This window comes from Sphaerodactylus townsendi, linkage group LG01 (genome assembly GCF_021028975.2).
Source record: "Sphaerodactylus townsendi isolate TG3544 linkage group LG01, MPM_Stown_v2.3, whole genome shotgun sequence".
Classification (NCBI taxonomy): Eukaryota; Metazoa; Chordata; class Lepidosauria; order Squamata; family Sphaerodactylidae; genus Sphaerodactylus; species Sphaerodactylus townsendi.
The window spans coordinates 114,660,205-114,682,844 of record NC_059425.1 but is presented as its reverse complement, the minus strand read 5'-3'; the positions used below and the strand labels follow the sequence as shown (position 1 = coordinate 114,682,844).

Genomic DNA, 22,640 nt, shown 5'->3' with positions numbered 1-22,640 from the left:
ATGCAAGCAGTCCCTGAGCCTCCACCAGCATAAATTATGCCAGTGGGGGTTTGCTGCCACCGCAGTGCGAAAAGGGCCTATGCATGATTTTTATTGAAGTATACGTATCATTCTGGCCAAGTGAACAGCTATCGGTGGAATCAATTAAATGGGCCTCTGTAATATGCCCAATCCCCTTTGCTTTAAAAAGAGTGGCTACAGTGCATTGAAAATACTTTGATAGATACCAGGAAGTATAAGCAGTAAGTACAACAGATACACTTAAAATGCATTTTTTTGCAATTTAGTGTTCAGTACAGAAAAAAGTCTGCCTTTAACCTCCTGAGGAACTGTCCTCCAGTCCCACTATAAGCCATTCCTTTTCTTTCTTTTTTTAATCAGTGAAATCTGAAATAATGTCTGTGCCTAAAGGACAGTCCAAGCCTACAGATTTCAGAGGGCTTAGGCTAGAGCAGGGGTCTGCAACCTGCAGCTGGCAGGGGCTGCAACCTGCAACCGGCCATCCTGGCAGGGGCTGATGGGAATTGTAGTCCATGAACATCTGGAGAGCTGCAGGTTGCAGACCCATGGGCTAGAAGAGTAACTTTGGATTGAACTGTACTGCAGGTGACCAAAGAGATCCCATATATACCAGAAAGACAACAAATCCTGATCTTGACAAAGGCCTCAGTGGTCATACTGCACAATCTAAGAAGTGTTTCTCAGGATATCTTGAAACCTTTTCAGAGGACGGTTAAACATATCTCCTAAGTCACAGAACGGTTCACTGGTGATGGGAAGTGACATTAAATCAAAGTCCGATTTTGCCTACCCTGCAGGATTTTCAAGAAAAGAGATAAACAGAGAACACAACAGCTACAGACCTCAGTGTCAGCTGAACCAGGAGGCAGGGACTAGGGGAGGTATAGGAGTGGGCAGAGGACAGGCAGGAGTGACAGCCTTGAGAGCCCATAGAGCCAAGGGCCAAGAAAGAGTGGGCTCAGCCCAAACCCATAGGTCCTGGTTGGAAGAAGGGAACTCTGTGGGTGGGAGCATCCCTATAATAAGAGGGCAGGGCAGAAGGGCCAGGGAAGAAGATGCTTATGAGCTGGGGAACTTGTGTCAAGAGGAAAAGGCAGCCTGTGAATTCCTTGCTTCTGAGGTCCTTGGGAACCAAGCAGGGCTGGTGGAGCCTGCCAAAACAAGCTCAGACAAGGCAACTCCTGCATCAGGGGGTATTACAGTGCCCCTTAAATATTGTAATTTCAAATGACCACCACATCTGTCTGCTTTTGGTTATAATGATATTTAGCAATATTTAAGTGATTTTATTGTGTCTTGAATTTTTTTATAAGTTTATATATATATATGTGAGTGTGTGTGTGTGTGTGTGTGTGTGTGTGTGTTTTAATTTTGCTTTTGTTTTAAAACTGCTTTTCCACTCTGGGTACTTCTCACAGAACAATAGCTGAGAAATATCATAAACAGACAAACAAAATGTACTAATAGTGTGTTGTGAAGTAACTGCTATGGTTTATTTCCAGAACCTATGTGTTTACATAACATCAATTCACAAATACTGTTCACATCTACAGATACAAATAAACCAGCTAATGATGACCTCTCCAGCAAATGCCACACAATAAGTTCAAACTTCTTAATATACACCATGCAATCCACAAAATGATCTTAGACTCCAAGAGCCAAAATGAGTTACTTCCTACTTATATGACTAGAGCCTAGTCTGATCCAGTAAAATGAAAGTTTTAAAGTTGACTTCAGCACAGGCAGGGCTTTGGAGTATCCCCACAGGAATCTATCAGTGAATCTTTGAAGAAGGTAAATTGAACTTGCCTTCAGCATCTGGCATGGCAGGTGTCATTCCTGGAGTTTGTGGTAGGAAGAGGTGAGGAGCTGGTCCTGCACACAAGACAGGAATAAAAAAGCATTCATAATTAATCAAACTGTTCTTTTCTAAAATGCAGTGCCTGCTGGCATCCTAGCGTACACTTTTATTTTTTAACAGTCCCTGGGGAGACTGAGCTTGCTTCTGAATTGTTGCTGAGGCATATTACTAAGTACTAAGTAGACATCATTGAAAAGGAAGGTGGAGCAAACAAAAATTGCAAGATGTAAAAGGGAGCTACAAATTACTGTGCATGAAAAAGTACAAAACAGGGACAACGAAAAGTCACGGATGAATTATTTGCCATTCAGTTTCTTTTCTACATAATTAAAAAAACTCAGATGATTAGTATTATGAAAAAAACTTTCACACTCATGTTCCTGCTGATTAGAAAGAATGCATATGTCTTTTTTCCCTCCTTTAATATAAAGGACTAGTCTAGAGAATCAGAGGCCCCTTCCGCGCGGGCCAATAACCTGGGCTGGGGATGGGGAAAAACCTGTTTGGGGGGGAAACTTTGCATGGCTCTCGACCCTAAAGTGAGGCTGCCCCACGTTCCCCCCCCCCAAAAAAATGGGTTATTGGAGAAACACACTGCACCAACCCCCCTTCTCACTCTGAGGAGAAAACAGAGCCTTCTGGGAAAAAAGAGGGAAACTCTGTTTTGGGGGGATGGATTTTTGTACGGGCACTAACTACCCCTTTCTCTCAATCAGTCACAATGGTGCTTGGTAAAGTTTAAAACAAAACTAAATTTTATTTAAGACTGGTTTAGCTTCTCAGATGGAACAGAGAGGTTTCAAAAGCATTTAGGTTTCATAGGTAGTTATTTCTTTCTCAGATGTTACAGCACAGTTTCAGAACAGACTTATTCACCCACAGGTGCCTCTTGAGGGAAAACTTTCCACCTGCAGTCAAGCACACTCCTAGTTCACCCGCCCTTATTACTAAAAGGGAATGGTCACTGACTTTAGGAGGGCCCCCACGTGAAGTTTCCCTATTCCAGAGATCCAGACTATCTAGCCCAGGGGTAGGGAACCTGCGGCTCTCCAGATGTTCAGGAACTACAATTCCCATCAGCCCCTACCAGCATGTTCCTGAACATCTGGAGAGCCGCAGGTTCCCTACCCCTGATCTAGCCTATAACAAACACTGTTCCTCCCTGACAGTCTGAGATTAGACAAATCTGGCAACCTAGCCTTCCTCTCCCTGTCTCTCCCTGGCCTCACTGTCACTAGACACAATCTCCAGACTGAAGGAACTGTGAGCTGACACGATCTGTGTCTGACTCCTGAATCTGCGTGTCTCTCCACTCAGACTCAATTCCTCAATCTTTTCTGACTGGCTTCTTCCTGCTTTTATAGCAGACAGCGCACCCTATCTGTGGCTACCAGTTATAGCCTTACAGCCCAGCCAATCAAGTTGCGCTCTGGCTGTTACTGTGGTGTTTTGCTCTGGCTAACTGCACCATTGCAAATTAACCCCATAAGAGCCTAATCCGTCACACACTGCAATTCTCTTGTTTTAATGCATTTTGCTGCCATTCGTGAGTGCTTTACTCAGCTGCGCTTCTAGGGTTTTAACAGTCCCTGCCTTCAGTCTTCCAGTGGAGGGAGGTGCATTTTTTTAAAAAAAAGTCACACCTCTGTGCGAAGGCACAATGGCAGCCTGCATTGCATCTGTGGGCTCTGTTCGCTGCCTGCATGGAAGCATGCGAACGTATCCCTCCTGCAACCTGCTCTCCCTGTTCTGTGTGGAAGGGGCCAGAGTGATGATGTGGTTAAGAGCAGCAGACTCTAATCTGGGGAACCAAGCTTGATTCCCCACTCCTCCATATGAAACCTGCAGAGTGATTTTGGGCCAGTCATAGTTCTTTCAGATCTCTCTCAACTTCACCTTCCTCACAAAGTGCCAGTTGTGGAGAAAAGAAGCAAAGGCAATTATAAGCCACTTTGATACACCTTGTGGTTTTTAACAACAGTATCTAGAAAGGGTAATTTTGCAGGGTAATTTTTCACATTTCATAACAGTGTACAGACTCTCGTGGATGATGGTTATAAGAAACTGTCCATGACTTTCCCGCTGCAAGTTTGTCTTGAAAAGTTAAACCAAATATAAATTTTGCCAACGCAAATGTGGTTAATTTGCACTTAGACATACATATTTCACATTAGAACTGAACTGATAGTGGTAGAAAGTGCCCTCAAGTTGTAGATGAGTTATGAGGACCTCCTAGGGTTTTCCAGGCAAGACAAAATCAGAGATCGTTTGCCATTGCCTGGCTCTGCATAGCTACATTGGAATTCTCTACTGGTCTTCCATCCAAATACTAACCATGTCCAACCCTGCTTAGTTTCCAGAACTGGTGAGATTAGGCTAGCCAGGCCCAACCAGGTCAGGGTGAGATGTGTCCTAGGACATACTAATATGGACATTTGTCCTGTCTCTTCCCCAAGAATTTCATTAGCAGAACTGAGAGCTATGGAAAGAAATGGGGAAAGAAATCAAAGCAATGATTTGTTTATGTGAAATATGTATTACTGATATTACTAGTCATTATGCCAGAGTTCATAATTACTTGGTTTAGAGCATGTACAGAAAATTTTAATGGTAAGCCCTCACTCTCTGTGAAATTCTAGCTGATTGCTGTGGACTACATGAGCAGATCACCTGATAAAGCTATATTTTATTTAATGAATATTTTCTCTGCTCATTTTCCCCTCATTGTACTATAGTTATTATCTTCATTTAGCTTCCAGAAGTTTAAGTATGGAAAACAGCGACATTGCCCATTGTCTGAACAGTATGATAAAGCTGAGGCACACCATCAATCAACATGCTTCAACAACATGCTTCAACATCATCAATCAACATGCTTCAGCATTACTGGTCAGAAGATAACCTTCAGAAACAGATGAGGTTTTTTTTCCCCGGACAGTTGTCAAGAAAACTCATAATTACCAAGCCTATTTCAAATATAATCATCCTTAGTTAAAACACTAACAATTTTTAATCACTTGGCATGTCCTGAGATACTATATTTCTAAAGTAAGTAGATCATGTATTCACCTTCTAGTCACTTAAATGAGAACTTAGGAGAAATTAAGTGAACTATATGCAAATACAAATCAAGTGCAGGACATAGCAAAGGTGGCCAATGAGGAATGCTGTTTTGTACATTTTACTAATTTTATTAAAATATTTGAACTGAAGTTTAAAATGTTGTACAAAAAATGTTCTTAACACACCATTACTACTTTGTTCATTGTCAATTGGGAGAATGTGACAAATTATGCAATTAGAACTAATTGCATTTTGTGAAGGATGATAATGAATGTTGAGTACACTAGTTATTAAAATAAAATGGCTGATCATTAAATTGCCCTATAGATTTCCTCAGGAACTGGCTACCACATGGGGTCATGATATATCACCTTCAGATGCCATATGGCCTGAATATAAAAACAATTAAAAACATGAAAAGCTTGATTTAAAAGTTTGCTTTTACCCTTAGGTAAAACATGTATTCTGCAGAGTCTCCCTTATAATCTGATTTTAAAACCTTATGTTTCCATATGTTATTAAATATCTTTCTCTTTGCTTTGATGAGGAAGCACAAAAAGAAACAGCTAAATTAATATTTCATCCTTCCCTTTGATTAAATATGTTAAAGCGGATCTCCTAACTTAAATTGCCTTCACAGTTTCAATGCATTAGTTTTAAATAGTCTGGCAACTGAACCAAAAAGTGTGCCACAAAGTTTGTCAGCAGAACGCTTATCATTACTGTCCATGCACTAGGTGACTTTTTTTATAGTAACATCATGCTGTAAATAAGAAAACTGTTTCAGTAATCCTGCTGCTGATAAGATTGTAGTCATTCAGATAGTTACCAGACATGGGTAGCACTTTAGTACACTTCGTACCAGCCAACTGGGTGGCAAACATGGCTATTTAAAGTGTTGATAACCACCAACCAACCACATGAATACTTATGAACGTTTATATAGATATTGTTCAATGCATTTAAAAATAAAATATATAAGGCACCAATGGTATATCTGTATGTCACAGATCAAACAGGGAGTAGTAACAAGAGATTAATTCAGTCATTGATAATAATGGACACAAATAAAAGGAATGGTATAACCATACAACACTCTCTCCCTGAAGGGAAACACAGGCCCAGCTGGGAGGGAAGTGGGTTGTACCAAGGGTGGTTGGTTTGATAGCTGGTTTTGGCCTAGGCACTCCCCAACTTACGCACACACACAGGTCTTTACTGTCAAGAATCCTGTCAGGGAAAACAAAATGTCTACTGCCACCATTTCTGAGGTAAAAAATAATATGGAACTTAGCGAGGCTTTTAAAAGATAAAACTCAAAAACTAGATTTTATTTAACAACCGTTTCTTCTCAGGTTGTTGCTACAGAGAGATACTTAAGCATTAGTGGTTTCTTTTGGCAGATTTCTTAGTGGTTGCAGAGCAAATGCAGGTTCACTTCAATAGCTGTTTCAGTTACAAGATTTTGCTTCACTTAAAAATGGCTGTTTCAGTTTCAAGTTCACTTCAATTACAGTTTCAGACACAGTGTTTCTGCTTAGGGTCAACCTTTTTAACACGGTGCTGAACACTTTCCTAACTACCACCCTTAAAGGGTCTCACACTGGCTTGGGACAGATTAAGCTCTGGAGTTTCACTAAACCAGAGGTTAGCTCCAAGGGGACAGGGTGGTGGTGACACACCGGTCATGCGCCCCTGTGGGGGGGGTGTGGTGAGGGCGTTCCGGTGCACCGAGTGCTTTTCCCCCTTGCTGCGCTTCTACACTAAACCCACTCTTAACTCTATCAGTTAAAATTAACCATTATAAAGCCTAATTCGACTTTCAAATGGCCTTTAAAAGCTCTTTCAGTGGAAAACAATCTTTTAGTAGGGAAGAAAGAAAGTCACAGCTATCATGGGAGAAGATATCCAAAATTTCTGAAAGCCAGCAGAGGTGAGCAGAATTTAGCTGAAGAGACAGCATCCCACAAGCAAAGTGCCACTAATTGAAAAAGCCCTATCTTCTTTTTAACTGGTGAAGGAATGTTTTGGTAGAAAGTAACCTTTGAATTCCAGCCATTATTGCAAGGGTTTGACTGATTATAAATAAACGTTCTTCCAAGCTTAGAAGGACTGCAAAATGGTACATGTGATTGTAGTGTTGGACAAAGTTTCTAAAAGATAATGATAGAGTCATCCATTTATTAAAAGATGTAACAAAATTCTCAATGTAGTTTTGATCTTCAACATTCTGGTATCTCATTACCCTATGCCACTCCTCCAACCCAAAGATCGATAGGGAGAATTTTCCCCATTTAGGGATGCCAATTTTCAGGCGCGGTTTAAAGTTCTCCTAAAATCACAACTGATCTCCAGTATACAAAGATCAGTTTCCCTGAAGGAAATGGCAGCTGCAGAGGGTGGACTGTATGACATCACATTCTTATCAAGCTCTCTCCTGTTCCTAAATTCTGTTATATCCAGGCTTCACATTCAAATATTTAAGGATTTCTAAAGTCAGAGCTCAACACTGGGAAGGGAGAAACTTTAGTAACAGAACGAAGACTAGAACGGTATTAAGTGTATTAGCCTATGAATTGTGTGCAGGAAACTTAGCTAGCACCAGCATTATTGATGGCAGTTGGCTTTTGTGAAACAATGGTGGATTCTGCACAACAGAAATATAATATCCTGCAGACAATTTAAAAAGATTTTTGGCATTCGTGTTTCCACAGTGCAGGAGAACACAAGTGTTGCCAGCCAAAATTTATCTTTTCCCCACCTGCAGCACAGAGCTCTTGTCAGTTTCACAGTTGCACCCACAATTTTGTGTGCTCCTGCAGACTCTCCGTGGAGATTCCCCACGGAGGTTTCCTTTGTTTGCAGCTCATTCCCCATGATGGTTTCCTTTGTTTGCAGCTCACCACTTTGCTATTTCTCTAAAAAATAGTAGATACATAAATTTTGTTTTGCCTAGTGATCCTGCACACATGTTGTTGTTCCTTTTTTTGTTTTGAGGGAGATGCTGCGAAGCTATGGTGACAGGGTCAGAGAAGCTGAAATATGCACATATTTGTGTCACTGTAGCTTTGCAAAATTAAAAAAGAAAAAATGGCACGTGCATGGGATCATTAGGCAAAACAAACTATTCATTTACTTTTTACAGCAAAATCGTGAGTGGATGAGCTGCAAGTAGAGAAAGCCTCCATGGGGAATCTCCATGGAGAAGCTGCACAATATACAAAATAAAGGGTGCAAGCAGTGAAAATGAAAGTAAGAGGTTGTATAGTAGAAATAAAAGAACGGCCATGAGTCATCACAACTGTAGTTGCTGCACAGGAAGGGCAGGAGGGATTCCCTGGCTTCTACCCTGGTAAAGGCAGATGGGGGGGACCTCCCAGCCATGCCCCTTGAAGGCAGGCATCGTGGCTTCAGCACCACAATATCATTCAGGGGAGACTGACCAGGACCAATAAAAGGCTGGGCCGGCCTTTGTGCAGGCCATGTACTCTGGCCGGCCAGCAACTTGCCCACCCACCTCTCCCTTTGTGCTTTGGTGATGTGTTAATGCATGCTTCTTTGTCATACCCATTTGGCAGTTTGGCACATGGGAACTAATCTGAGAGGGCTGGGGGAGGGCAGCCTGCTTGTGTTTGCTCAGCAGGCAGGAACGGTCTTCAACCTAGGTTGGGGGGGAAAGATCGCTAGATTAGAAACTTTTGAAAAACCTGGGTTGAGAGAAATAAAATGGGCTGAAGTCATTTTGGGGAACGGAGCTGTGTGAATTCTTCCCCAAAATCATTTTACAATGTCCGCAGGATGTTATATTTATGCTGTGCAGAATCTACCAATGTTTTCAGTATGATGTTTAACACTGCATATGGAAAAATGTTCCTTAAAAATAACTAGGAATTAATTCAAACAATAGTACAGTATACACAAGTATAGACAAGTTTCCCAAGTTTCCCAAGTTCTTTTATCTTATGATGCCAAGAACTGAATCTAATACTCTTTTACATGAACTATTTTATTTATTTATTTATTTATTTATTTATTTATTTATTTAAGAACTTTACCCCACTTTTGTTTACACTCTATAGAAGTTTATAAAATGCAATTTAAACAAGCAAATTGAACCAGTCAAAAAGAAGAACACTTTAAATCTGTGGCAAGTCATGGATCTACTGACTCAGTTCACTATGGCTCTTTCTGCACACGCAGAATAATGCACTTTCAAGCTGCTTTCAGTGCTCTTTGAAGCTGTGCGGAATAGCAAAATCCACTTGCAAACAGTTGTGAAAGTGGTTTGAAAACGCATTATTTTGCGTGTGCGCAAGGGGCCAAATGTGGTCTCAGGCTACAAGCCAGAAACTAAGGCTGTTTTTGCACAGAAAATATCCCTGTGCAGCTGGGAATTCTGCATGGTTCCCAAAGCTGCACAGGGTCTGCCCCAGTGTTGCCCCACAATATTTACCTTAGGCCAGGATTTTCAAAAATTGCCAGTTTGGAGGTTCTTTTTAAAAATCCTGGTGTGACGCTGCTTGTGTCTGTACCATGCAAAAACCAATTAGGAGCAGGAGTAGTTTATTTTTCCTGCCCAGCTGCCTGATCTCCCTGCTTGATGTTTATTCAAACTGCCACTGAAAAATAACAGCCAATCAGAGTGCAGGATGCCGGGCAAGTTCACAGGTGCTTGCAGCTGCCACTCAAAAACAACACAGGACACTGGGCATGCTCAGACATGCTTCCGAAGTAAATACAGAAGTCTGGCTTGTGCAGAGCAAACTGGAGCATTTCCTACTAGTCCTAACTCTGCTCCTGAGCAGAAGCAGGGAGCAGCGCAAAGGGAGAAACTGGGATAAAAAAGCCCAGGTATATATGATCCTGGTTCAATCCCAGTGTAATTGTGCCATGCAAAAACAGCATAATTGCACTTTGACTCTTGTCCTCTGGTTTGTACCTATGGCCATATCTGCCAACAGAAGAAGAAGGGCACCTAAGTCTAAATCATATTTAACTGCTGCTATCCACAACTAGCCACTTCCTTCACTTAGACACCAACTATCATTCAAATTAGTAGGACTTCACAGGAAAATGTCTCACTGAATTTTGTCTATTTGAGAGGCCCTATAGAAAGAGTCTGGGGTCAAAACACATCCCCAAGAACATTACGTTTCTCTGTTGTGTACTGTTGTACATCCTACGGACAGCTATACACAAAAGCATCTGCCTGTCACTGAATTGCCAAAACAACTAGCTACAACCAGACAACAACTTTAAATTATGCCCTGTTAACAGGAAGATTCTAGATCTCTGTCCTTGGAAGATGGAGCAAAATCTTATGGAAGTTCATTGAGGATAATCCAACACAAATAAACATTGTTATCAATTTTGCAAAGACTAAAGTTTATATGAATGGGGGGGGGGGGACATTCTGTCGAGCATTTCAAATAGAAACATGCCTGCCATCATAATTGTGGCTTCCTTTTATCCCAAATAATGCACTCAGTTTAACTTCTATTACATTCTTCATTCTGCCTACATAATTCTATGCCACTGTGTTTTGCAAATAATATCCATGCCATCAAAACACAAAAGTAATGCAAACAGAGAGTGAGTCTCTTTCATTAAAAATGCTCCTCCTTCCCGCAATGAAGGAAATGAGTCACCAACAAGCAGTATAAGGGATTTCACAAGCCCATCATTAATTAAAGGGATGTTGTTTTTATGTTCCCTGAATTTCATGTCGGGAACCCATGTCTACAGTTTATTAACAGTGATCACAGCAGATAACTTATTTGAACTATTTTAAATTCTATGACTCTTTATGAACCCCTAGTGATTTTGTTTTCTGATTCAGACCAGACAAATTTTAACCACATTGAGCCTAATATGTAAAATTCTACACAATAATTATAGTTTAAAACATAAACTTCAATAAACCAGTATTTCTTTATACTGTTGAACATACTGTGAATAGAGAGAATTTTAAAATAATTCTGCAAAACAAACCATACTTTTCCACATTTAGGATAGTTGAAATATTTCTGGTATACGGTAAGCTTCATGACCTGATGAACCAACAGAAAACAATGTAGATTCAGACATAAATAAGGAGCAAGTGGGGGTTAGTGCAACATAAATGAGATCAAAGTAAGTGTACCACACTTTGCTAGCAGCAATAACTGTGTTAGTTAGGAATATTTACAAGGTAAAAACCTTTAAGAAGTATTCAGAGCAAGATCCAGAAATTCTTAGGTGTCAATCTATTTACAAAAATAAGTACAAATGCTCAAAAAAGCACCAACAGTTCCACATAATAATATTTCAAACAATCAGTTTAATGAACTCAGTACACTGAAGAACATGAAAATTTCTTGTTAAGGACTGTACAGATAAGAGCACACAATAAATCTAGCCAGTGTCCAGATATAGCCTGACTTTGTACAAGCCTTCAAGAGCAAGTGCTATATCTCATTAATGTCCAAAATCTATGTCAGCAGTAATAAGAGAGTTGTTCCACAAATGAAATGGGCTCAACCCAAATAACTGTGCACGTCAAACCCAAATAACTGTGCTGGTCTGTCAGAGAAACGCACAATGCCACTCAATGTGGATTCAGACTGCAGTGCTCATTTGTTTTCTTGATGAGCCTTTTGATGCTGATGGGGAGGTGCATCATAATCCAGGACTTAGGTTTTGCGGACATTCCATTCAGATGGATAGGGATCCTGACACATGGATCCTGACACATGGCTTGGGAGTGCAATTTGTGTGCTCACATGATATGCGAATTAGGAAACACTGGGTTTTCCTTCTGAGAATAGTTTACAGTCATGTAAACCAAAAAATGATTCTGAAACTGGGAACACAGCAGGAACTCCCACACTCTTGATATTTGTAGTTGGCTAAATCCCCTCTTACCTAAAAGGAATGCCAGTGTAACTTTTTCAGAGGGATTAGATATGACTTTTCTCTTCAAAAAAGATATGGTTAGATGGACAAACTTAGTAGATCATGATATTGTTGCCATGATTATCTAACAAAATAAAGATGAAAACAAAAACTCTTCCAGACTTGAAATGAACCCTACAAATAATTCCTATGATGGAAGTCATACATGCTATCTTTTCACATGTTAAGGTTGCAGTTTATTAGATTGGGTTGTCATGGCAACTCTTCAATCACTCCTTTTTCTCTGGGGTAAACTGATACCCCAGCTATGCCAGGCGTATGATTTTAAGGATGTGAAGGTGATCTGGCATACTATTCTAAATAATATGACATACACAGTGAAAATGAATGTTTAAGGCAAAGTTTTTCAGAACAAAATGCAACTGGGGCAATTTTTCATGGGAGGTTTTTCTAGAAGGACTGGAGTAGATGCCATAGCAGAGAAAACTGTAGAGTAGATGGAAAATATTTCAGGAATCATAACAAGAGCGATTTAATACAACAAAAATATGTCATATGTTTTCTCCAGGACTCCTTTCTCTGTGTACCTTATGTACTTCAGTATTCTTCTTTGCTGGCAACAGAGCCCTAAGAAACAGTACACTTCATTATGATGCTATTTCAGAAACAGAAGAAGTCTATACACAGTACTCAAAAATATATCCCTTGATTGTGCAGTCTGCTTTTTACAGAAGTTTCTTAAGGGCAGAGTCTGAACCCAAAGAAACAAAAAGAATATAGCAATGAAAAATTCATTTTCAGGAATGATTGATAAACTGTAAACCAAGGGATCCTTATGAGAGGAGGAATCATCCTTCCCCTATTTTCATATGTGATTATCCTTTAGAAGCCCTTATATATTTTACTAATTCACCCCATCATCACAAGGAAAAGCTAAATGACTTACATACCATGGATCTATGCCAAAGATATACATCCCTTTACAGGAAAAAGAAAACTTACTAGACATTTTCTACCAAATACTTGAGTAAGTAAGTAAGTAAGTAAGTAAGTAAGTAAGTAAGTAAGTAAGTAAGTAAGTAAGTAAGTAAGAAAGAAAGAAAGAAAGAAACAAACAAACAAACAAACAAACAAACAAACAAACAGTGGCATGACATACTTCCAAGTTATCAAGGTTCTCCAAAACTAGTTAGGTGGTTGAAATCTGATCCAAGTATATTCTGAATATTAGAAAAGTCTGAAATTTGGTATACTCACAATCAAAGATACTTAGGTTTCTAGAAAGCATAAATGAAGGGATTAACATTTACCACACAGGGCATGAAATATACCCATTAATGGTGGCCTAATTAGATCAAACTGCAAATAAAATGGACCATAGGATAGTACATTGGTGTGTTCTGTTGCTCCTTCATTGCTTGACTAAGGCAGATTCCGCATGGGCCCAGGGAGTGGCAGGACACTGGTGTAAAAGACACTGGTATAGCCCTTGGGCAGTTCACACACTTGTGTGTGGGTGGCCCAGGAGCTGCCGTGGCCTGTGGCAGTGCCTCTACACAAGGCATGCTGCTTTTTAAAAAAACTTACCTCCATGTCCCTGCATAGCTCCATCAGGATGAGGGGACATGCCCCCATGGCCCAGGAAACAGCCCGGGGGTCAGAGGGCAGGGGGCATGTCCCCTTGTCCTGATGGAGCTATGCAGGGACACGGAGGTAAGTTTTGTTTTAAGCGGCATGCCAGAAAACAGTGGTGTCCACCCGGTGCCATTTGCTTGGCATGGGGTGGACATTGCTGTTTTTCATTTTCATGAGCGAGGCAACAAAACACCATTTGGGGAGGAGAAAGACTGGCACTACCTTGATTTGGAGCTGTGGGAAGTTCCCCCACCCCCAAACAGTGTTTTTACCAGGCCGAAATCAGTGAAGTCGGCCTGTGCAGAATCCGCCTCAGTTTAGTGGAGTTTCCCAATAGCAGCTTGGACTGTGTGTTCATTTAGTTGCAAAATTTAAGCCAAAGTTTTTAATAGAACTATACATGTTTTTATTTTCTGTGATGTGACTATGATTCATCCTTTGAATCAATCTGTAATATGAATTATAATACAGAGATTCATTGCTGATCAGTGTTGCTATCTCCATCACCATGATCTAGCCAAGCTCCCTCATCTTTCCTCATCTCTGTGTGTACTATTTTAGATTTGTCTTTAATAGTTCCTTGCATTTCTTTCTGCTCAGTTCTACTATTATTATTTTCTTAAATCATTTTTATTACTTCCCTTTCCTTGGTGTTACCAACTGATTTTATATTCACTTACAGTGCCAGAAAATGGACAGCATCCTATCACATGTGTGTGTAAGGCACACAATTTCCTACATTACCTCTGCACTGAAGCAAAACTACCACTTCTAGACATGGAGTGGTAGGATGTTGTCATTCTCCAACTACTCCTTTGTGAGGAATGCAGGCGTTTAGGTAATGGCACATTTTCATTTTGAAATGGTAAAGAGTGCTTAGGCAAAAGTCCTGCATGCAAGTTCCTTCTTCCATGAGCTTCAATGAGCCCTGAACAATCAACTGTGTGCAGCCTTAGGCATTTAGGACAATGTGTTGACATCGTGTGGGTTTTATCATATAGCTAATATAAGGAGGAGAAGAAATGCATAATTTCTGCTTGGATAAACTAAAGAATGAAACCAAAATTATTACAATTAATAATACTGGCATTTTGATATCAGCATTAAAATAAATTAGCACTATAGGGAAATATAAAGGTCACAATCTTTGGAACATGACCATTAAAATATATGCAAGCACAGGAGAGCTTCCTGATGAATTGGATCCAAAAAGGAGAGTTGGCACACCTCAAATCATTTTTGCACTCTTTTTTGAGGGGGTGCATAACATTATAATGAAACAACTCCAGAATTGGCAGTTGTAATTACCAAAAGAATTGCTAGTGATAAATAATACCTGATTAGCTTTAAATGATTCAGTGATTACATTGTAATTTTCTGTACTCTTCCTAGGAGGTACTTGAAATTACTCTGAAATACATCTCCCATTTCATATGCTTTTAAGAATGCACTGAGATATCCCAGCAGGATATCAAAGGAGTAAAGACAAAATGACATGCCATCAAATAATTGTCAGCGTTGTTATCGGCAGGGAACGTGCATAAATCAAAACTTTAACAACATCATGGAAAGCCAGTGTGTTGAAGTCAATGCAATTTTGAATTTGGACTTGAAAGATCTGAGTATAAATCCCAGCTCAGCCTAAAGCCCTTTATGTGGCCTTACTCTGAGAATAAGATGGGATAACATTATAATGTTGTGCAAGCCACGTTGAACTTTTAGGAGTGTGGGATATAGATCTGGTTAATAAGAAGTCCTTTAGCTTGTGAGCACAAGGAAACGTGTTGAAATAAGATTCCTTGTGCTTTGTTTTGGAAGTAAAACAAAAACATCACTTTTTAAACATTAAAATACATGGGAAAAACTTTCAGTCAACTGAGACATCGGAGCAAATATCAAACAGAGCTTTCACTGTCATCACATGCTCAGAAATCACCCACTATAGTCTGACTCTACTGTAGCTTAAAACAGTAACATCTGGAGGGTTTAAAGTGGCAGTCTAACATACCAAAGTTATCCAGGTTCATTGGCTTTGGCAGACCTTAGGCAGCAACACTATCTGAAAAGATGGAACTCAGTGTCAAATTGGACACTGCATTTTTAAAGGGAAATGGAGATACATAAGGGCCTGATTAGGAAAATGGACACAGTGCAAGGCAAAGAGAGATTTTAACCCTTCCTAATTTAGTTTTGTTGAGTTCAAGTACACATACATGTGGACTGTTAGCCCTGTAAGTGAAAAAAGGACACTCCAAGAGTGTGTGCCTGTCTTTTACTTTTCCCAAAGTGAATAAAAACATGCTCTGTGTAGCATTTGCCCTCTCTATTTCTCTGAATATCTTCATGTCCACATTTCAGATTGGGACCCTGCACAGCTCCTATTACCATGGAAAATTCATTCATTCATTGCCCCTGTTCTTGTTAATTTGTCTTTGTGTTTTAATTGGTTTTAATGGTTTTGTGTGTCCATGTGTGTGTGCCTATGGTTATTTTTTTTATTGTTCCCTGCCGTGGAGATGCTATGTTGGGTGGAAAGGTAGTTTGAAGATGTTTACAATGAAATCCACAGGCAATAGACAGTAGAAGCCAATGGATGGTTACCAAAACTGAGAGAAGTGAATAGTCATGTCCTCCAGGGATCCATTACAGATTTAGCACTATTTAAATTGTTCATAAATTATCCATAATCAAAGATGAGAAGTCATGTAGCAATTGCTGATGATGTCAAAGTATGCTGGATGTTGGAAATGATGACCGATTGCGAAGAGCTCAATAAAGATCTTACAGTGGATAACAATTTGACAAATAAGACTCAAATATGTAAATATAAAAGTGGCATAATGTAGCAAAAAGTCCTAATTTACAGTCATTAGTAGTTACTGTCTACAATGTGACTGAAAACAGCGGTTGCATCAAAATGTCCTTGCATATTTTGATGTTCAGCTACTTTTGGAACACTGATTTCCATGTCTCAAATAGGATAAAACAAACGGGACAGGTGCAGAAAGGGAAATCAAAACAATTAAAGAATTGTAGCCAGTAATTTATAATGTTATGACAGGTATGGAGTAAGTGGATAGATCTTTCCTATTCACCCCATATGATAGAATTTGTGTAGGCAAATTGATTCAAGCAGACAAAAGAATACCCTTCTTCTTGTGGAGACCCTGACATAGGCCCTTTATGCATGCAGAACTTACTGTTTGCTCCACAGTGGGGTCTCTCCACAATTCTCAGTTTACACAGAAGGAGGTGCCAAATTGATTCCTCTGAGCCCAGCTGCCATTTTGCCTGACCTCTGCTGCTGGGTCGAGCAGTGGTTTGCCGCCCTCTTCTTTTCTTCTTTTTCTGTTTTTTTTTCAGGTGATAGATCAAAAACATCAAAATAAAAGAAGAAGCCCCACTGATCTGCTGGAAATGCTGACCAAGGAGTGGGGAAAACTGCTCCTGCTTAGGCAGAGGAATGCAGGGAGGAGTGAAAACCTAGAGCAAGCCAAATGAATACTGCTCTGCTTTGCTCTCCCTGTACAGGCAGGAAAAAGTCACCCTTTGCCCGCTTCTTTCATCTGTGGCACTGTGAATTCAGAAGGGGAAAAACATCTTATCTGAAGACAAAGGCGTATGGCCTATGGGGACATGGGGTCACAGGAGCCGGCCTGCAGGGAGGCAGGGGAGCAGGGCTCGATGGTGGGCAGCCACAGCACTTTCCTGAGCCACCCGCTATTGCCAAGACACACCACCCTGGCGTCTATGCAGGCCGACTTTTGCTCTCCCCAACCGCTGCTGGCCTGCACAGTGGCTTGGGGGCTGGGCTCAGTCTGAACAGAGGCTTGGGGTGGGGTTCGGCAGCAGCCCCACCCCTGAGCCCCACCTCTCCTGTGCAGGCTGGCTTTTGCCCTCCCCAGTCCCTACTGGCCTGCACAGAGGCCAGGAGGGCAGGGCTCAGTCTGCACGGAGGACGGGGGATGGTGCTGGTGGTGGGCAGCCCTTCCCCCCTCTTCGCCCTGTCCCCAAGAAGGTATTGTCTCCAGGCACCATTTCCCCCCAATATTTTTCTGCTCGAAGAGAATGTATACTCACTGTCAGGCAGACCATGAGTGAAGAGTGTACCAATGCTTACCTCAGGCTTAACGACTTCACCAGAATATGGGGAAGTAGCCAGTGTGACATAGTGATTAAGAGCAGCTGGTTTGATTCCCCACTTCTCCACTTGAGTGAACTGGATTTGTTTCCTTGCTCCTACACATGAAACTTGCTGGGTGACCTTGTGGTAGTCACAGTTCTTTGGAACTCTCTCAGCCACACCTGCCTCACAAGATGTTTTTTATAAGGAGAGAAAAGGAAAAGCGTTTGTAATCCGCCTTGAGTCTCCTTACAGGAAAGAAAGGTGAGGTATGAATTCCTCCCCCTCCTCTTCCTCTGCCTCTCCTCTTCTTCGTCTTCTTCTCCTTCTTCCATGTCCAAGGATCCATACTTTAGGAACTTTTTTTGCTCAAGAAGAGTTAAGCTATTTCACCCTGAAGGAGGGAGCTTGGGTTCTCAGTTGGTCGTATGGTAGAGGCCACTAGGGGTGGTATACTCTCAGAAGTCACAGCGTTTTGGAACTCAATGCCAAAGTGTATATCGATGGAATAGTAACTCAGGGGAGTTTAAAACAGGAATAGACCCATTTATAACATCAATGGCTATTATTCACAATAACTAAATAGAAACGTCATTGCAGGTAGTTTGGTCTTATTGTACTTTTCATTTGGTAGGTTTGTTAGCACCCAAAAACGTAACGGGAACCTTTAGAAGGACGGATTCTGAGAAATTGCTTTATCTGAGTGACATAACACAGGGGGAAAGAGCACCTGCGCATGGGCACTCACACTTTTTTGGTGTGGTATAATCTTTTTTTCTGCCTTCAGAGTATTAATACTCTGCCCTTCTCACCATCACAAAGTGGTTCAAGATGGTTTCCCCATACATGTGCTGCATGTAGTGATGATGATTTTGCTAATGTAAGTTGGTGCCAGCAAAAGGGGACATTCCCAGCCCAAAGGGGAACAGGAAACTGACTAAAGCTGGCTTTTTCCCTGGGAACAACCACTTTGATGCTGGCATTGGAGCAGTGCTGGCACGATGGCTGAATTGACACTTGGGTGTCATGCTGCCATGCAGCTCCCCAATACCAGTGTAAGGGTCCCTGCACTAGCATAAATGCCTCTTACACTGGCATAAGTGACATTTTTGCCAGCACTGGGCTCACACTGTCTCCTGAGGGGTTTCACCCTCCCCCTCAGGATTTCCCTGTGACTCATCTTCAGCTCTCGGGTCCTTTCAACATAACTGCCAATACAGCCTGCAGGTTTAAATAAAAGTGAAAGTAGTGCTTGCTACTTGAAAAAAGGAGGTTTCAAATTGTGTGATCTACTTCTGATGGGATCTAACATCTTATAAAAGAGTCTTCTTTTTATATTCTCTGATGGCTGGATTTTCAAAACTGTGTGGATAGGAGGAGAGTGCTCTCAAGACAGTAAATGAATGAAGGTTGTGTTGGGTGTGGGGCAAGGAAGTTAATCATACTGTGTTTTCATTGAATTGTAATGATGAAATTTATAAAGCTGGACTGGCTGGTCACAGCAGATTAATGAATGAGAGCTGTCAAGGTAAAGTTGACACAGACAAGATGCAAACAGTGTCCTATATATCTAGTTTTTGGCAGCAACATGGCAAACATGAGAAAAGAGGAAATACTATGACAAGAGGGAAGTCATTACAGGGAATCATGAAAGCATGAAGATATTGCCAATGCATTTACAGTAATGTGGGCAACTTTGTTGCCAACTGCTAATATTTGCTGTTGCATCTCATGATGATAAAATAGTCATAATTGTTTGTCTCCACATTTAAGAAATACTTCTATCACATATTATGCCTATTTGATGTTAATGGAGACTATTCTCAGAATATCAACAAATTCTGAAAACTGATTTTGTATTCTGACAAAATACCCAGCCCTATCCTGCTGTATGGTACTGAGTCAAGCTTAGATGCCATGGAGTAAATAGTAAGATTTGGTTAAAGTAAATAATAAGATGTGGTTCCGTATCCATGACATGGATGAGTAAAGAGGACTTGCATTCAATCTGTCTAGAGTCTCTGCAATTGAAATTCCCAATATTTCTTTTTTGATCTGTATACCTTTTCCCTTGCCTAGACTAAAATCAGCCCGTGAACCATCTTTGAACAAAGAAAGCACAGGGAGGAGAATTAATCCTTCTCCTTCAGTGCAATGGCCTTGATCCATATCACCAAATGACTTTTTAGTCCCCTTCCTCAAAAACCCCAAGTCAAGAGTTGCAGAGACAAATCCCATTATTTATTAGCTTGACCTATATTTGCTGAGGACTAAGGTGAAACATTTATCTTCTTTGTAGAATTCTAAGAAGTTTTGGGCATCCTCTCTCTATATGTGTGTGTGCACACACAAGCAGTCTCTATATGATATTGCACAGAAATCATAATATAACTTTTTGAGTCATTCAGATACATTATTGAAACACATTTTCCATTTGAAAGTGTTTTGTTTGCTTATAACTTTCACCAAAGTATATGAACAATCAGACTGCTATCCAATTGAGGCCCACAGGAGCCTGATCTTGCAATTCCAAGGGGGTTGGGATTTTTATTTTTTTATTGTTTTGGTTTCGCTGATGGTAGTTGTTCTGGATTTGATTTTTTTTCATATACATTTGGTACATTTTGTTAATATATTAGTATGTTTCATTAGATAACTGAATTGTAATTTCATACAATTTTAAGGGAAAATTACAGAAAATTAATTAATAAACTTGGCAGGCATTGCATCTGTTTCAATTTGTTCAATATGAGACCTTATATGAAATACCCATCGTAGGTTCAAAGCAAATACATATGTCCTCTTGGTCAGTTCAGGTTGCAGAATTCAGAACACATTTAGTATGACATGCTTTGAAAGAAGAAGTTCACAATTTGGAAGAAACAGTATATGGTTGAAGATTTTACCCAGTCCAGAAAGCACTGACAAAGTTTATGTTCCATTAGCTCAATGTTACAAGTTACCTATGCAGTTCAAGATTTATAAGTAAATGTATATTTTAAGACTAACCATCACATTTATAATACATTTTGAGAGGTAATCAAACTTCACATCTCTAAGTTAGTTTATAAAATGTCCTTAATAATAGATTATATCTTTCTAGAAAATACATGGGGTTGGAGCAAAAGTATCACAACTGGAGAGAAGCTCATCACCTTCTTCCTTCTACTGTATCCCACTGAACCTCCCTCCTAATTCTATTCCTGGGGATCAAGTATCCTAAGAAATAGGAGGGGCTCTTGTGGCAGAATAAATTGGCAGTAATGCTCCTCTTCAGCAAATAGAAATGCCATTCTACTATCATAAATATTCTGATGGAGAAAAAGCACCTTTACATCCAACCCATGGTGAACAGGCATTCTTTTAAAATAATCACACTAAAAGTATCAGAATCATATAAGTTATTTTATCTAAAAATTCTTTCATCTCTCACGTGTGCAATGAGATGTCATGTTTCCTCCCCTTTCATATTGATTAACATGTCATTACAGGTAAACAGTTCTTAATTGACACATATTTTGTGTTTGTGTATTGAAAAATTAAAAATATTATCATCATGGAGAAAGCCTCATTATATTTTGAGGGAAGTCATCCTAAGACTAACAGCTGAATCCAGATGGGAGAGGAGCTTCGGGTAGTGCAGCAAACAGTGGGGGGGGGGACTACACTGCTCCCCAGACAACTGCATAGGAAAAACAGACTTGTGCCACATCTTATTGTGGCATACATTAGAAAACTATGCTGGGGTGTTCCCAGACTGAAAGCCTGGTGGAAACTGACTACTGCTGAAAGCCCAGTGAAAGTCTCTGGGGACACCCCTAGCCCACCCTCAGCCTTGCTGGCATCCTGTTTTATACCAGTGCAGATCTGGGGGTGGAGACCTCTTCTGTATCAGGCACTGCAGAGCTGCACAACTGGGGTAGGTGACACTTATGCTGGCAGGGTGGCCAAATGCACTGGCGCAGGTTCACACCATATCCAGAATATTGCCCCCTTCCCCACCCCCACTGCCAATTGGTCAGTTAATCTGTATTGCTAGTTCCAGCAGATAAAGCCAACATAATAATAATTTTAAAAGGATCACACAGTAACTCTTACCTCTAAACAAACATTGTTCTTTCTAATAGCAAACTTCATAGTTATCTACCATCATGGAGAAACCCAACATGCCTGAAGGGTGTCTCTCACAAAGACTATTATCATTTCCGTCTATCTGAGGGGCTTAATAAGTGTATAGAAAATATTAATTTCAAGATCTCTGATGGTTTGATTATTATTATTATTATTTATTATATTTATAAACCGACCTCCCCCGGAGGGCTCAGGGCGGTGAACAAACAAATAGATAGAGCACAATAAAATCAATAATATCGAGATTTAAATAATCATTAAATAGTGGCTCTATATATATTAAAACCAACCTCATTAAAATGCAGCGTTCTAACATCAGATATATCGATGGTGTCCTTCTAATAAATCCCCTAAGAAGAAAGGGGGGAGGGACGGCAGGGTCCACAGATGTTGTAGAAAGGGAGGGCCATTGGTGGCCAGACTCCCCAAAGGCCCGGTGGAACAGCTCTGTCTTGAAGGCCCTGCGAAAATCATTAAGATCCTGCAGGGCCCGCGTAGCTGGAGGTAGAGTGTTCCACCAGGCAGGGGCCAGAGCTGTAAAAGCTCTGGCCCGGGTGGAGGCCAGCCGCATCATTGAGGGGCCAGGGATCACCAGTAAGTTGGCCTCTGCTAAATGCAGAGGCCTATTTGGGGCGTATGGGGCAAGACGGTCCCGCAGGTATGGAGATCCCAGGCCGCACAAGGCCTTAAAGGTCAATACCAACACCTTGAAAATGATTCAGAATTCAACCGGTAACCAGTGCAGGCGGCGCAACACAGGTGAAATATGGTCTCTGGCGGCACCCCCTGTGAGCAAACGGGCTGCCGCATTCTGGACCAGTTTTAATTTCCAAATCAGATGCAAGGGAAGGCCTGCGTAGAGCGAGTTGCAATAGTCTAGCCTGGAGGTGACCATTGCATGGATCACAG

General features: G+C 40.7%; 1 protein-coding gene across 50 annotated transcripts in view; it reads right to left on the bottom strand.

The window, feature by feature from the left end:
• The window catches only part of TRDN (triadin), a 294,546-nt gene that overhangs the window by 158,548 nt on the left and 113,358 nt on the right, over positions 1 to 22,640 (bottom strand). For all 50 annotated transcript variants that reach the window (XM_048491475.1, XM_048491557.1, XM_048491551.1 and 47 more), the window contains one exon: positions 1,834 to 1,899. In XM_048491475.1, the coding sequence (XP_048347432.1) occupies positions 1,834 to 1,899 (66 nt within the window). The remainder of the gene's footprint in view (positions 1 to 1,833; positions 1,900 to 22,640) is intronic.